Source organism: Pocillopora damicornis, chromosome 5 (assembly GCF_964200805.1).
Source record: "Pocillopora damicornis chromosome 5, jaPocDami1.2, whole genome shotgun sequence".
Taxonomy (NCBI): Eukaryota; Metazoa; Cnidaria; class Anthozoa; order Scleractinia; family Pocilloporidae; genus Pocillopora; species Pocillopora damicornis.
In genome coordinates this window covers 18,582,778-18,598,540 of record NC_142674.1, presented here as the reverse complement: position 1 = coordinate 18,598,540, position 15,763 = coordinate 18,582,778, and the positions used below count along the sequence as shown (strand labels likewise).

General features: G+C 40.0%; 2 protein-coding genes across 2 annotated transcripts; one reads left to right on the top strand and one right to left on the bottom strand.

Moving 5' to 3' along the window:
• Positions 1-453: 453 nt before the first annotated feature.
• LOC113664493 (uncharacterized) lies at positions 454-9,613 on the top strand. The gene is made up of 3 exons (XM_027180099.2): positions 454-1,095; positions 5,923-6,971; positions 7,623-9,613. The coding sequence occupies exons 1-3, from the start codon at positions 612-614 to the stop codon at positions 9,270-9,272; spliced, it is 3,183 nt and encodes a 1,060-aa protein (XP_027035900.2). The 5' UTR covers positions 454-611; the 3' UTR covers positions 9,273-9,613.
• On the bottom strand, positions 9,544-15,720 carry LOC113664503 (uncharacterized). Its single transcript, XM_089208340.1, has 6 exons — positions 15,666-15,720; positions 14,296-14,466; positions 13,076-13,161; positions 12,129-12,215; positions 11,420-11,481; positions 9,544-11,206 (listed from the first exon to the last, which is right to left on the bottom strand). The coding sequence occupies exons 1-6, from the start codon at positions 15,673-15,675 to the stop codon at positions 10,387-10,389; spliced, it is 1,236 nt and encodes a 411-aa protein (XP_089064466.1). The 5' UTR covers positions 15,676-15,720; the 3' UTR covers positions 9,544-10,386.
• Positions 15,721-15,763: the final 43 nt, after the last annotated feature.

The window sequence follows — 15,763 nt, the reverse complement described above, 5'->3', positions numbered from 1 at the left end:
TCCATTCTGTTCCTTTAGCGGGTATTTTCATTTTGTAATTTTCAAAACTTTTGAAAACCCCATCTGGAACGAAAACAGTAAAGCTTTACGGGGCCCGTTTTAAAGCTTTTTTCTGGTGCCATTTGCGAAGGCTTATCGGCGATTAACGATTGCGATCATTGAAAAGCGTAAAGGAAGCCATCCAGAACAAAGTGGCAGTTGTAATTTTCCGAAAAGATGTTGTTTTCAGAGTAGATATCAGCACAAAGCGCAAATCTGTTCCACATGAAGAATACCCATACAAATACAGTTGCAACTTAGAACATTTCTTTTGCAAACCTGTATCCCTTTTCATAGAGATTGTCTATTTAGGGGAATGAACGCCTCTTTAAAAGCGCTTGCAACTGTACAAGTGTGCGTGGGTCCGTGATAGCGTGTGCAATGTACCATTGTAGCGCGCGTGCATTTCAAACTGGATCAACGCAAGCCATACAGCGCGTCACAATGCGAAGTTCTCAACGGAAAAACAAAAATCAAAAGCGAATCATTTATGAGAAAGTCAATTACCTTGAAGTCTTAATAACTTAACTAAGAGCCTTTGCTTCTGGAGAGCCCCAATCCATAAGTTCAGAATGAGCTGGGCTAGAGACGAATGGAAACTTGATTTACCCAACACAGCGCTAAGAAAGATTTCCGAGCTTGAAAACGATGTGGAAAATTTGCGAAAGAGCAAACAACAACAGCAGTTGCAACTGGAAACCGTGTCAAACTCTCTGCAGAAACAAAAGCAACTAAACGCAGAGGAAAAAGCTGGAAATTCCAGTCTGCGACGTGAGATACAAGAACTTACACGAAAATGCTCCGACCTCGAAAACCAGGAAGAAAAATCGCAAATAGATCTTAAAGCGAAAGACAACAAGATCGGACTGCTTGAGGAACAGTTGCACAAAGCAAGAGAGAAGCTTAAGGACGAGGAAGATAAAAATTCCGAGATGCTGAACCAAGTTGATCAGCAAAAGTTAATCGCAGAAGTGATGGAAAATGAAATGGGACAGTTGGCTGTAGAGGTGGAACGGATAAACGAAACTAAAGCGCAGACGGTGAAAGACCTCGAAGGTATGTTTTTTGAAGATTCTGAAACCTCTGTTTAAAGTCTTTATGTTTTTAAATGGACTGTTTCAGTTGAATCCTTACTGTATTAGCATAGCGGATAAGAATTGGGTTTTAAGGCGTTGTTTTCTCGGAATATGCTTATTTCAATCTGTATCAATATCTGCTAATGAAAATCAAACCTGATCAAGCGTGGTTAGCATAAGTTGAAAGCACTTTTGCTCTGACGAAAGGCTAACGCTCAAAACGTCATCTTTATAAACAATTTGCGGTGGCCAATTCACATTATCAACTCATTTGATTAAAATCAAATTATCTGGTTGAAAAAAAAAAGTCCTGCATAGGAAGAACAGAGCCAAACCAGACGAAAATTTCATGCGCTACGGACATACCATTAACATTTTTTATTGTGATTTTTTAAAACATGTACATTTGTAAAAATAGTTATTACCTGATATTTTCCTGTGTGAAAACACCGCTCCGAATGCAGCCCAACCTCTCAGTCGTAGAGTATCAAGCTGTGTTTGGTTTGTCAGAAACTAGAGGGTCAGTTAATTGTTCCCAAGGAATTCCGTGGGCTTTTTCAACAATTTGGGCGCACTGAGGAATCGCGAAGGCCATAGAAATATCCATATGGGAAGTGTGGCTCCACACCCTATAACCTTAGCACCTATGTATAGGAAAACGTCGGAAATATTTCATCTAAGTATTATTTGCTTCGGAGTAGAGGTTTTCGGTTCCCAAGACAACAAACGTAACACACACAAAAAAAATGGACTCATCTGTTAATTTGCCTAGTCTATAAACTGTGCTCTAAATGTTTTGAAGAACTTGTTGATAATGGCGAAAGAAGATTCCGGATTTAAATTGCTTTTTGTTCCCTTGCAAATCTTCTAAAATTGAGTTTTCAAAATATGAGTCGCCGGATGATTGAAGGGGTATTAAAAAACCTGTATTAAACAACTTTTCCACTTTTAATTAAATTGAATGATCCGCTTAAAATTTTAACATTCCATTTTCCTGTTTTTGATTACATTAGTAACGCTTGCTATTGCTTAGAAAGTTTGAGAACTGGTTTTAGTTTTCTGTAGAATCAGTGATCTGTACTATTTCAGACAATTTGAAGGTTTGAATTAATAACTTCTGATATAATCGGACAATGTATACTTTTTATAGGAGTAATCCAGGTGGTCTTTAGAAGGATATTCCTTTCAGATAACGACATGATACTATCTTTGGGATTACTATCAGATAATTCTGACATTATCACATAAAACAGCCCGCTCATGAGGAATTTAGGAATTCTCGGTTCGGCTGAAATTAAACCATATACTTGTTGAAAGACTGACTCAGAGTTTTCAACAGGTAGTCACGAGCGAATCTAGAGAGTTCGACGACTTTGGAGTTGCCATTTTTAAAGTTTTTGTAATTGCCGCATTTCGCCAAGGTATGGTGAAACGAGAGACCACTCGTGGCAGTTCTTGTAAAGCCACAAATATCGATTGAAAGATGTTTCTTTGAAAGATGAGATAGATAACTTATAGGAAACCAGATAACTTCAACTACCATTGCCGCCAAGAAATTCCTTCTCTCCGAAAGTAAACGACATTCTCAAAACTTCTCCACCGACGTGGTTATTTCCGTTTATCAGTGTTCTTTGTAACAGATAAAATAAACGCAAAAGAGAACTCCTCTCCTTACCAGGACGAGCTTAGCGGTCTCCTCTGGTAGCAGTAAAATTTCGACAACAAGAGCTTTGTTCTTATCCTATCGCAATCGAACTTCTGATAAACAAATTTTTGTTATCATACTGAGTACAGTACTTTTCAAAAAGCCCCTTGAGATTAATACCCATTAGTTAAGGATGAAGACAGCTTTATCTATAAAAAAGAAATCTCTGTATCTATTTACTGATCATGATATAAGCCGACGAGGCGACATTTTGAATTTATCTCCTTCTGTAGAAAAATAACTTTTGCGTCTGAAGTCTTAAGTGGTGTCATTCAAAAGATGTTCTTTGGGAAAATTCCTGAAGTTGTAAACAGACAAATTTAAGAAAAACATTCGGGCTTCGACGGGATTGGCGCCCGCACGTCTCAGATACTATTAAATCGGGCGCTTCTATCAACTGACTTACGGAGCTAAACGTTAGGAGCAAGGCAAATTTTAGTGGTTTCTTCTTTCCTTCAGGTGATTCTGATCTCAATTTTTAAATGAAATAAAATTTGCCTGCCTCCAAACGTGTGGCTTTGTAGCTCAGTTGGTTTAAGAGCCCAACTAGTATCTGAGGGGGCATGGGTTCGAATCCCGTCGAAGTCCGAACAAAAGTTTTCAGGCTTCCTTTCTGAAATTGCTTAAATTGCATTCCATCCACGAAGATGATTTTTTTGCTTGATCAGTTGCTAGTTGGAAACATAGCGTTTGTATCTGGGTAATGAGCGTAGTCTATCGACACCTCCCTCTTTCGAAGGCTAAATTTCACATTTTTCTTCTAATTCCGATCATTTTCTGTAAAAAATTGTGAATGTGGATTAGGTGAGTGAACAAATCCGTCAGAATCCTGTGTTAGATCCCTTGTAAGAGTCTGAAAATATACTTGACGATTGACACTCCTTTATTGATCACCCACGCAGGGCAGGGGAGCTTAACCCTAAGGATTTAATACCCCTCACTTCCGGGGACTGAGCATCTCCCACAAGAAAGCATCAGTCGCCTCGTCTGCGGTAAAAGACGCTCGATCTGTCCATGCACAAGTAATTTTAACCTACACGCGTAAAGGTGAAAGGTCTCGCACGTCTACTCTCCCGAGCGAGTTTGCAGCATTCTAGACAAAAGCCTGACATGAAGAGTACAGCACGCCATCATAGCGTCTATTTTAAGTACGCTATCGATGGAACGCACCAGAAAAAAGTTGAATTTTCACAAGTTAATCAGTATTTAGCATCCTACTACCAAAAAAATGCGATTAAACATGTATTGAGCCTGTTTGAGAGTTCGGAGATGTTAAATTGTTAATAGTTTCTGTCATAAGTCCATTTTAAATCGAAAAACATCGAATTTAAAACAGATAAGGCTGTTGTTAATGAGATTGTCTGGCATAAGAGAAAATTCTCGAAGCTTATTTTGGGCCGAATATCTTAGCTTTGCTGTACAAATCCTATAAATCGGATAAAAGTGCTCGAAAATAGAAAAAGAGGAATAATTCCTTTCATTCACTCTCTGTGTACAGTTTGAATTTGAAAAATGTTGACATTGGATTGACTAATCATTAGTTGATAATTTGATAATTTAATTTTCAGTCCAGTTAAGTCCATAAACAGGATAAACCCAACAAGATCAAAATCAAAATACTGTGGTGTGAGATATAATACAAAAGTTAGCTTTTTCACGTTTACGTTTTCGTGAATATTATCACGTTCGTATCAATCGCGACTATAATATTGGAACGTGTCAATCAGCTATGTTCTGATACTTTGACGTTTATCGACCGACGTTTTTAATTAACCTTCGGTAATCATGTTTGCTAACGGAGAGTAAAATTGGTTTGAGTGAATGGGGAGTTCGAGTTGAAAGAGTTAATTCGAGTTAGTTGATCGTAAATGAATGGAAAAATGGGGTCAAATGTAAAGCAAATCAGATCTTATTCGGTTCGAGTCAGCGGGGGTTGGTGTCAAATGAGTTCGAGTTAGCGGGGTTCCACAATTTTTCACAGGAAATTCTCTCTCACACGCCTAAGGTAGTGAGAAGTTGTGCGGAAGAGGGAAGCCTGGAGGCAAAAAGGAGTGGAAACCATGGAAAAACGCAAACCAGATTGTGGGGCGTCGCGGCTTCGCGGTTTCTTTCTCGTGGCTTCCATACGCCGCACAACGTTTCAAAGTGCGCACAAAACCCGTACCGCCCGCGCGCTACGCAAGCTTAAATCCCAAAGGAATCTGGGGCGTTAAAATTAATGCTTCAGTGAACATAATTCATCCATTCTTGACATCCAACCAGCAAACTTCATCTTTCTTGTTCGCTGAGTACGAATCTACGTAATTTGAAGTGACAACTCCCTGCGTACTCTTTTAAAGACTTTTCCTGTTCTTTGATGGATCGTAACTTCTACAACTTTGCGTTTTTTTCCGTGAAATTTCTTTAAGAAAAATACAATGCTCAATTATTTCTCGGAAAGGTACAATAACGTTTCCAAAACAACATCAAAGCCTTCTGAAAACTCCCCTATTTTTTGCTAGCACGATCACCGATTTTTTTCTAATGGATCGTAATTAGCATATTGAGTTATCTCCTTTTGTGAGGCTACATAAAAATCTGTGCATACAGTTCAGAGCCACTTTAACTTTTTGATAATCAAGAGGCAGAAAGATGTATAATGATATGCTGATGGTAATTCAATAATATAGATATTTGGGGCCGGGGGCTCTATTGAAGTCGTTTTAGACAACGAGCAGTCTCTTCTTTCGGCGAAGTTCGTCGCACAAGTAAAAAGAATAAGTGAAAAAATTGATGTCAACGCGCTATGCGGAACTCTAAGAGTGAGGCGCACTTGCAGATTGCGCGCACTAACATCGATTTTTTTTTCCTGAATTTTTTTTTTCTGCTCAACGGATTGCGCAGAAAAGGAGGGACTGAGCGTAATGTAAACTCATTTTTGAGCTATAGATACCTAAATAGGTTAAGGGTGTTTCAGTGAGCCAACTCGAAAAACACAGTTGTAAAAATGAGCTTCATTTGTTTACATTTTTGTTGCTAACGAATTTAATCGTTTGAGGTTCCTAAAATACACACAATTAAGAGAAACACGTCAATACTTCCTTCTTTTTTCAATTTTTGTAGTTGCAAGAGAAAAAGTCGAGATTCTGCTCAAAGAAAACGAAGCTCTTAAAAATCAGCTCAAGCAACGAGATGAACTGCTTACGGAACACGCCAATAGCTTAATTGTTGATGATGAATCTGCGCCAATGACAGAAACTGCTGACTCACGGACGCCGGACAACGTGAGCAACGCGTTCTTAGAGATCTTGAAAAGAGAGAATAACTCTTTGATAAGTGAGAATGAAGAGCTCAAAGTCCAAGTTGAGCATTTGAAGATTCTACAGCGTGAAAAGGAGAAAGAGCTGGAGAGAGTGACGCAAAAGCTAACTGCTTCACGAGCCGAGTGCGAGAAGAAAGCGCAATTGTTGAAAGCTCGAGAGAAAGAGGTTTCTAAATTGCAAGACAAGCTTGCAAGAACTGAAGCAGACTTACGGAACACTGAAAGCAGAGTGGAAACTCTAGAGGAGAAAGCCAAACTGCTCCATGAGGGAATTCAGAGCGAAAAACGCCAAAGTGAAAACAGCAAAGAAGAGATTACCACAATAAGAACCGCGCTTCTGGAATCCGAGCGTAAGATCAAAACTTTGGAGACGGATTTGTCTCAACGATCAGACAAAATGAAAGTTAAGCGGGAGAGAATAGAGACTTTGGAAGAGGAGAACGTGCAAATGACACAAGAGCTTGATTCCTTGAAGCGTCAGAACAACGCCACGACAGAATCTTACCTCGCCACAACTAAGGTATTGAGAGAGAAAGATCACAGAATTGAAGAACTCGAAGAGGACAACAAAGAAAAAAAGAAGCAACTCAGAGTGTTTGGCGAAAAGGTTGAAGTTCTTACCTCGCAGAACAACCGCTTGATGGAGGACCTTCGACAGGCAGAAGAGAAGTTTGCGAATGCTGATAGGTCGTACCGACAGGTTTCAAAGGCGTTGGACGATTGGACGAAAATGATAGAAGAACCTGGAAATGGAGCAGATCTCTGGGATGGAGAAAAAGGCGAGGGACTGGGGAAGAGCAATAGAGTTGACCGGGAGGAGATTAGTGAAGAGCAGAAAGAAGAAGATAAGGTGGGTGGCAAAATGTTGTAAGACCAAACAACTAGCTTAATGGTTATCAGCAAAAAAAGATGAATCACTAACTCATGGGATAACCAATGGGCTAAAAGTCAAAGTGAGGGAGAAAAACACGGTTGTGATCATCATATTGGCTTCAAACTTGCACTTAATTGACGTTGTTAAAAATATCTCCAATTTAGTAAAAAAGACTACAGCAAAAGCTTTCCAAGTAATCGGTTGATATCAAAGCGCGTCGGGAGTAGTTGCTCTTCAGGTTTCATAAATGCCTGTGCTTTAATTTAGTAATTCCATTGTATAAGAAAGCAAACGCGATCAAATATGTCTTTCTGGCCGAAGAAACTTACTGATCGTTCTTATCTTGTACGAGGTTTGCATAAATGGCGTAGTTACGAAATAACTTAAATAAAAACGCCTTCTTCCACCAGGGAAGGGCGAAGACCTCCTTAAATCAAAGGATTATTGAAATTTAAAAAAAGATAACTGAAATGGAGCAATTATTTCTCCGTGTAATGGATGAAACAGAAGCTAAGTCAATATATACGATAAAAAAATTATCAAATACTAGTGTAAAAATTCGTGGCTGGTATGTGGCGTGGCGTGGCTAAATCGAGAGATTATATTTGACTGGTTTTTTTTTCTCAGAAAAGCAGAATTTGCTCTTACTGCGACCAAATAACGGCGAAACTGAAAGAACAAGAAGATTACTCCAGTCTTAAGATCAGGGAACTTGAAGCCTGCATACGGAAACTTACGACCGAGAAGGAAGCGCTGGAGCGGAAAGTGGAAAAAGAACGGAGGAACAGTGAGGAGTTTACAATGCGAGTGCAGCAGATGGTACAGAAGATGGAAAATGAGAATGAAACGGAGAGGGATGACAACAGAAAGGAACAGAGGCAAGAAACAGAGGACCTCTTCATCATGGTGAAGAGATTTTTCACCGAGAATGAGGGCTTGAAGAAGCATGCGCTAAAATGCCTGTCTGACCTCGAACAGTTGCAAGAGCATCTAAGAAGTTGTGCAAGCGGAGTCAGAGAGGTTATTGGTCATGCGGATGAGCTTGAGCCATTGGCGAAGCGGATATCGCTGCTAAAATCACTCTTACAGACGGTTGTGGACGAATTTGAGCGTCCACTGAAGCGAGAGGAAAGTGACACGGACGGGAACGAAGGTTCTCCGATGGAAGCGAACATTCGTGCTGAGTTATCGTGGGATAATTATGACAGAGAGGTCGCCTTCAAAGTATTTACAGACAACGTGGAAGACCTCATTCAGCAGATTGATAAAGGAAAGAAAATAAGAGAGAGAAAAGTCGAAGAGTTCCAAGAGGTTAAACGCGCTCATACGGCTCTCAAAAGGGTCAGAAAAAGGTCCCGACAAGCCATTGAAAGAGTTGTCGCGCGGAGTGAAATTGAGGACCTGTGCGTGGAAGGGCCGCCGGAGGACATTGAAAGAGGCTCCCAACGGACAAATACCCGGATGGAACGCTGGAATGATTGGGACTTACTTAAGGTCATTAAAGATCTGCTTGAACAGAACCGAGAGGTACTGGAGATGAAAATGGATGAAAATTTTGATAGATTACAAAACATCGTTAAACAGCAACGTGTACAGGATAATGTGTTGTCGGACGAGAGAAGGCAGGAAATCGGCGGCGAGAGCGTAAGGGAGACCATGGACGGAAAATATGCCATAGGAGAACTGGAATTGGTTAAAAGAAAATTATCTGATGTGCAGAAAATCATAAAGCACCTCACTGGGTCACTGGCAGAGGTTGAACACGAAAAGAAGACTGTCGAGTCCCAGGTGGATCTGTTGAACGGAGAGCTTCATCAGAAAGAGTCGCAGTACGAGGCCAAATGCGAGGATTTGAAACGAGTCACGAAAACCGCTTCTGACCAGGAAGTTTCTTTCCGAAACCGGCTCCAACAAATTGCGTCGGAAAAAGACGAGATCAACTCGGAGCTACGAAGAATTGTCGGGGTACTCAAGGAGAGAGAGCTGGAACTGGTGGAGCGATCACAGCAGTTGAAACATTTGCAGGCCACGTATAGCGATAAGGAGCGATCAATGAAAAGCAAGATCGACGCGCTTGAGCAAGAAAACAACGGTGTATGGTTGGACTACAAGGAAGCTGATAAACGAGCGGAGATCAAAGAAAAAGAGTTTAAAGAACTTGCAGACCGGCTGAAGAAAAGTCAAAGATACATGCATTCCGTGTTTAGCAGCTTAACCAACATGGACGATGAATTGCAAAGAGCCAGAGATGTCGAAGTGTTCAGCGAGCAAGATTAAGAATTTTAATTATGATCGAATATGAAAGGTGGTTTACGTAGAACCCCGGGTTGAAAAAGATATTTAGCAATGTGATATACATGATTTTTTTCTGTCCCTGAATTTCTGCGTTTTTTTCTTGTCTTTTCTTTTAAAAACGATTTGTCTTCGAATTGTGTAATACTGAACAAGACTGAAATGTAGATCACACGATGCCTTCCTTTTGTACCTTCTCTGTGTCTGTATATCACCGTTTATTTTCTAATTTAATTTTTAGTAAGGCTACATTAAGTTTTCGTTCATTTTTCTTGTCTTTTTATTTGGTATAAATAAAGTTGAGAGAATACAATTCTTAAGGGCAACGCATTTCATACACTTATTCGTGTGTACACCACATTTCTACCGAGCGTCGTTAATTAAAACCCGCAGTCTTCCCAACGACCAATAAGAGAACAGATAAACAGCACAAAAGGCAAATGAGAGTTCAGAGCAAAAACTTTCCAACTACCCACAACGCGACAAAACGCTAGCGAAAAGTAACCCTTAGTTAGAATTTTGCATTTGATAGGTTGAGATGCGATTTTTTTAGACCAATCACAGTGCAGAGTAAATTACAACCAAAACGACTCCTCTTTACTATCAAAACTCGACTAAGATTGCTTTGAAAAAAAAAAAAATCGCCACTCACGTAAGTATCGTACAAACTTCTTGCTCGTTAAGAGTCCCGAAAATCGCAAAGGAGACGAGGATTCCTTCCGTAACCGTTTTAAAGTGCTCAGTTGCGTCGGAAAAAACCCAAATAAAGTCAGAGCTACGGAAAATAGTCCAAGCACTCAAGGAGAATGTGCCAATGAAAATTAAGCATGGGAAAACGACTGGTTAGAATTTTGTATCTGATTGGTAAAGGATGGCACACTTTTTCCGGAGATACCGCTGTACCGCGTAGTAATGTAAAATCAACAGGAACCTAAATATGTCTTCAAAGGAGAATTTCGTTCGTTCATTTTTAACAAGAGCTACGCGAGCTGGAGCCAAACACAGAGGCTTAAGATCGTACTCATCTTAAAAAATTGAAAGTAATATTTGTAACGATTTCACATGTCCACTAGTTGGTCTTTTTTACAGCCATAAGACTTTAAAACATCGTACCCGGTCTAAAATGAGGGTCCCCGGGCGGGGGTCTCCCTGGGGGAGGTGCCCCAGGAGGAACTATGTTTGTTACGCCTCTAGGTGGAATCCAGTCTCTCTCTGCCCGCCCTGGAGGTGGCATCCATTCCCTTTCTCCTCTAACAGGAGGGCCTCTATCACCCGGAATCCATTCCGCCTCGGCTCGTGGTGGCCCAGGGAATCTTCCTGGGAAGCCGGGCCCCACTGGTCTAGGCCCAAAGCCTTCGTCAATAGGTGTAGGGGCCATTGGCCGCGGCACTCGCATCTCCTCAAATCTTGGAGAGGGTCCTTGCTCAGGTCGTGGAAAGGCTCCTTGAGGGACATGAGGTATAGGGGCTGGTGCAGGAGCTTGAGCAGGGAAACCACTGACTACCGGATGCTGCTGGCGTGGCCCCTCCATGAAGAACGTTTCACGTGGGATAGTAGGCACTCCAGGGAAATGTCGCGCGTCCATCACGGGTACTGGGGCTACGTTTCCAAAAGGTCTTTCACCCGATAAAATAGGGTGAGGGGGCACTGCTGGCAGGGGCTCACGCAATGGGGCCGGAAAAAAGGGTGCTACCTGAGGAAACATGGCGCGTTGTATCTCATTCTCAGCATCTTCACCGCCATCACTCTCCCCTCCCCCCTGCTCTCTCTGATGACGTCTTTTGATGTGCGACTGCAAGTCTCGCTGAGAGAAATAACTTCGACGGCATCCTGAGATTCCATAGCGGCTTCCGCCTACTGAACACACGTACACACTGCCCAACGGTGCTCGTTCAATCCGCTGAACACCATCACCGCACCTAAAGCAGGATTTGACAAGGGTAAGAAAATTGAAACAAGATATGTTTGGCCGAGTTTGGCTGCTGGCGAGAAAACCTATTCTTCCCTAGTGACGACCATTTAAATCAAGGATCTTCTCAGACGGGCCACAAGCGTTTCAGTAACGAGAAAGTTAAATTTTCATCGTCCCTACAGTACACCATCCCATGACAATAGAGATACTCCACACAAACCTTGGACACTTTCCATTTCCCTTTTCAGCACAATTCAAACAGAAGGAGTGCTTACAAGGACTCTAAAGAGAAAAAAAAATGACATGAGACATATTCAAGGTGTCAGTACATTAACCCTTTAAATCCCAGAAGTAATCTAAGTGTAAGTTCTCCCCATAATATCCATACATTATCAAGAAAACTGGTAACAAGAATACTCAAACTTATCAGGTAGAAGTGGTTATCCTGATCTCACACCAAATTCTCATAACTAATTTACAAGGAAATGAGAAGCACTAAGAGAGCAGAATTAAAAATCAGATCTTAGGAGCTACTCAGCAGTACTTTTACATAGTATCATGTGATATTTCTGAGTTGATAGAAACCCTAGTCTGTGACCATTCAAGTGAGAGCCCAGAGCAGAAGTTTCATGTGCCACTGTTCATTATGCTATACAAGGTGGTTATAACTTTCAAGGCTGTGGATAAAATCCTTGGTGTACATGCTTCTGAACAGAAATTTACAGCACTATTTATCAAACTACACAAAGTAACTGTAACTTTTACACACTTCTGAATACCACCTTAGTGTGTGACCATTTTAACATGCATTTAAGCCTGAGAAGGACTCTTGTCACCCAATGAGTGAGCAGAATTATGCAAGAATTGTCATAATTCAGTTCAAATCTCAGTCAGAGTAAATGTAAGGTTAAAGTAAGTCATGCACTCACCAGTCGACCATAAACAAGAATGGGCAGCGCACATTTCTCACACAGATGAAGAAGTGGATCTTGTACTTTTTGCCCAATAGGGACAATCTAGAAAAGATGAACATCTCGTGTTTTAAAATGGAAGAGCAACAGTGAAACTAAAACTAACTGGAATTACTTTGAAACAGCCCCAGACACCACATAAACACAAGTAACACACCAAAGAGGCCAGTAATTTCATTCAATTTCTTTTACATATTTCAAATATGTAATATTTTGTCCAATAGGAATAATCTGGAAAGGATAAACATGTGGTGTTTTAAAATGGAAAGAACCACCATAAAATTAAAACAAACTGGAATTATGGTAAAGTTCCTTTTTTTAAGAATTACCTCTAGCTAAAATGATTAAAAAATTATGAGCTTTAAACTGCCTGAACAGCAGTCTTTGACAGTAATGTGGATGACAAGAAGAAGAAAAACTTGTCAAGAATTTGATTATTGGATGCTCTAAAAAGAATAGAGAAAGTTGTCCAAAAGAGACTTTTGAACAAAGGAATAAAGCAACCTAGATTGAAATTTAACCTTAGTTTAGCACTAATTGGCCTGCGAAAAACTGGGTCCAACTTGGCTTAACTGTGGCCCCATCACAGAGAATCCTAAACCTGTGATCAGATGTCAGTTGAGTATTTTTCTTATCTGTTTGACTGATTCACCTTCCCAAAAGCCCTGGCAAACTTATCCCTGTACTTAGCATGACTTAGGACCAGCCACGTTGATAACCACAGTAGTGAAGGATTGGTCCTGAACCTAGACATGTTATTTTCAGCTAGATGCTCCATAGTCAAGGAGAAGCTAAAGAGAAAGTGTTTCTATGTGTATGTTTGCTGTTGAATGTGTTGCAAAATCCCAGCAAAGAAGACCACACCTACATTTGAAAATTGCAATATCAGCCAAGCACATTCTTACCTGGTGATCCCATTTGAGCTCTCTCATGACCACCACCTGCTGTGCTGGACCAGGAGACTTCTGTTTCTTCTTACTTTCTTTGTCACCTGAAACAAGCCGAGGAACAGCTCAGATAAGTTGAGTTGACTAACTCTAAGTGTAACCATGTCATGCATACACTTGGTGACACTTAGTTGAAAAAGAGATGCAAGATAGTGGAGTTAGCTAGGTAGAAGTGAGGAAAAGGGCAAAGGACAGGCAGCAGTGAGTCTCTGGCTGTAGTCTTGCTAGCATGTGCTTCACTGCCTGACTGACCATTATGTTCACAAATTCTCAGTTTACAGTAGCTAACTCTGGCTAACTCCTTCAAAGGGGTTGCACATTAAGTCATGTATAGATTGAATATGTTCTGTTATGGAAATGGTCTGTTCAGCAAACAGATGTCGTGTTGCAATGTTTTTGTTTGGTAACAGATCACAGACAATATCAAAATATTACACAGAGAAATAAGTGGACTACAGTCAACCTGCAGATGTGTCTGTCAAGGACAGTGTTACCACATTTTCACTTCCAAGATCTCATTTATAATTCTCATTACTGTCATCCATACAATTCCTATAATGCTAGTTCAGAGAATTTGGTATTGGATAAACAATTAATCTCCTAACTGATACTTTTTCTTCATTCTCACCACTTGTCTGCTTGATATCGTATTGACATTGTAAGGAGAAATTACATCTTCATCACTCATGCGAATTAAAAAGTTAATAAATCCAGTGATCTGTTCATGACTATCTAACAAGGTTTTAAATTATACAATCATGCATCTTCAGTTTGGTTTTTTATTATAATTATAAAAGAAACACAGTCCATGCTGCCATGCTTCTGCTCATTTAAAGTCACAGATGACTTTTATCAAAATGTTACAAGAACATTGATTACAGCACACTCTATTGTACCTTGTGTGCCAAGAACTTTGTTCTTGCCACATCTTGATATTATCTGTGATCTATTACTTGACAACAGATGCATCACAGCTTGGATTCTCTTTGTTAGACAGAAAACAGAATTCGATTGGATGATATATTGGTCACAAGCAAAAGGAAATAAGCTCCAAGACATGGGAAAATTCATAGAGTACTATCCAAACTGTGATCACTTTCTGACCAAACTTTCTCAAGATGCTGCAACAATTCTACTGTATTGTACAATATCATTTTCAACCAATAATTTTTATTTACCATCTGATCCACTCCTAGACCTTTCACTGCTTTTCCCTTCCTTTTTCTTGCTTTTTCCAGATGTAAGGGAACTTGCTGACTTGCTTTTTGCTTTTAGTTTTAAGGAAATATTTCTTCTTACAGGCTGTGAGGTGGATCCTTGAGTTGCTCCCTCATGCTCAAGTTCAAGATCTAACAAAAAATAAAATAAAAGGAAGTTTAACTTTTTTTTCTACAGTGCAAAGCTCTCAAGTCTGGTAATTGAGAGTGAGACTCATGCAAACAAATTAAGTCCTATTTTTGGTCTTTATGGTTTTCTTATTGTATTTATATACATTTATATATTATTGTAATTGTAAGCTAGACATAATTCAGCCTATGGCTGCTATGCTTTTAGTCAATAGAACTATCTATCAAGTAATGGTGAAACAGAGAATTAACTCTGAAGTGTAAATTAAAGTGCTATTTAAACCCATGAATAACCCATTGGGCGTTAGCCCTAATAAAGGGAAACAGGGAACCACACGAGGCAAAGAAAAAATCTTTTGACCTCGGTGGGAATCGAACCCACGACCTCCGGATTAGATCTACCGTTACTCTAACGCTAACGCCCAATGGGTTATTCATGGGTTTAAATAGCACTTTAATTTACACTTCAGAGTTAATTCTCTGTTTCACCATTTGTGTTCCCAGTGCTACGCGGCACAACATTCATTCATTCATATCTATCTAGTAAGTATGACATGCTGTAAAGCAACACATATGTCCTTGGCTCCCTCTGTGGGGGCCAAGGACATACTCCCCTGCAATGTGATTTCCAGCATTCTAGGCCATATTTGGGTAACTTTTTTTAAAGTCAGACATTGATGTTACAATTAGTTCAAAAATATCTAAGTTCTGTTTTTGATCATTGTTCAAAAAGTAACAGACACAAAATGATCCGACAGCCGGAGGGTTTGTATCGCATACCAGCTTCTAATGACAACCCTGGAATACATGCAAGCTGCGTTAAAGCTTTGGGAGTGAGTTAAGTTTACTAACTTTCAAGTGCTCAGATAGAAAATTAATACCAACAAAGAGAGCTACGTCTCTAAAACTTAAAAGCCTGACTAATATTTCACGAATAACACAGCTATCAAGTAAGCACAGTTTGCTAACAAATCGAATCCCTGGTGATAGATGAAATTTTTTAGAGAAAACTCGTTGAGGAATAACAGCACATGAATCTGTATTGAGCGAAACTGTTCGCGTAAAATTCAGCCTCGCAAGACTTTTGAATATCTTATGCTGCACTTGAACGAGGAACTTTATATTTTATAGTTTAATTCTATGAACAGGCTACAAATTTTGATATAAGGAATTGTTCCTAGTGCAAATATACTCGTGCTTACCGTCATCCATCTTGAATTTTCTTGTTCTTCCCCTAAGAACCGCTGTTCAGGTTGATTATTTTACTAGTGGCTGAGCCTGCAAGCAAGACCAGCTTCGT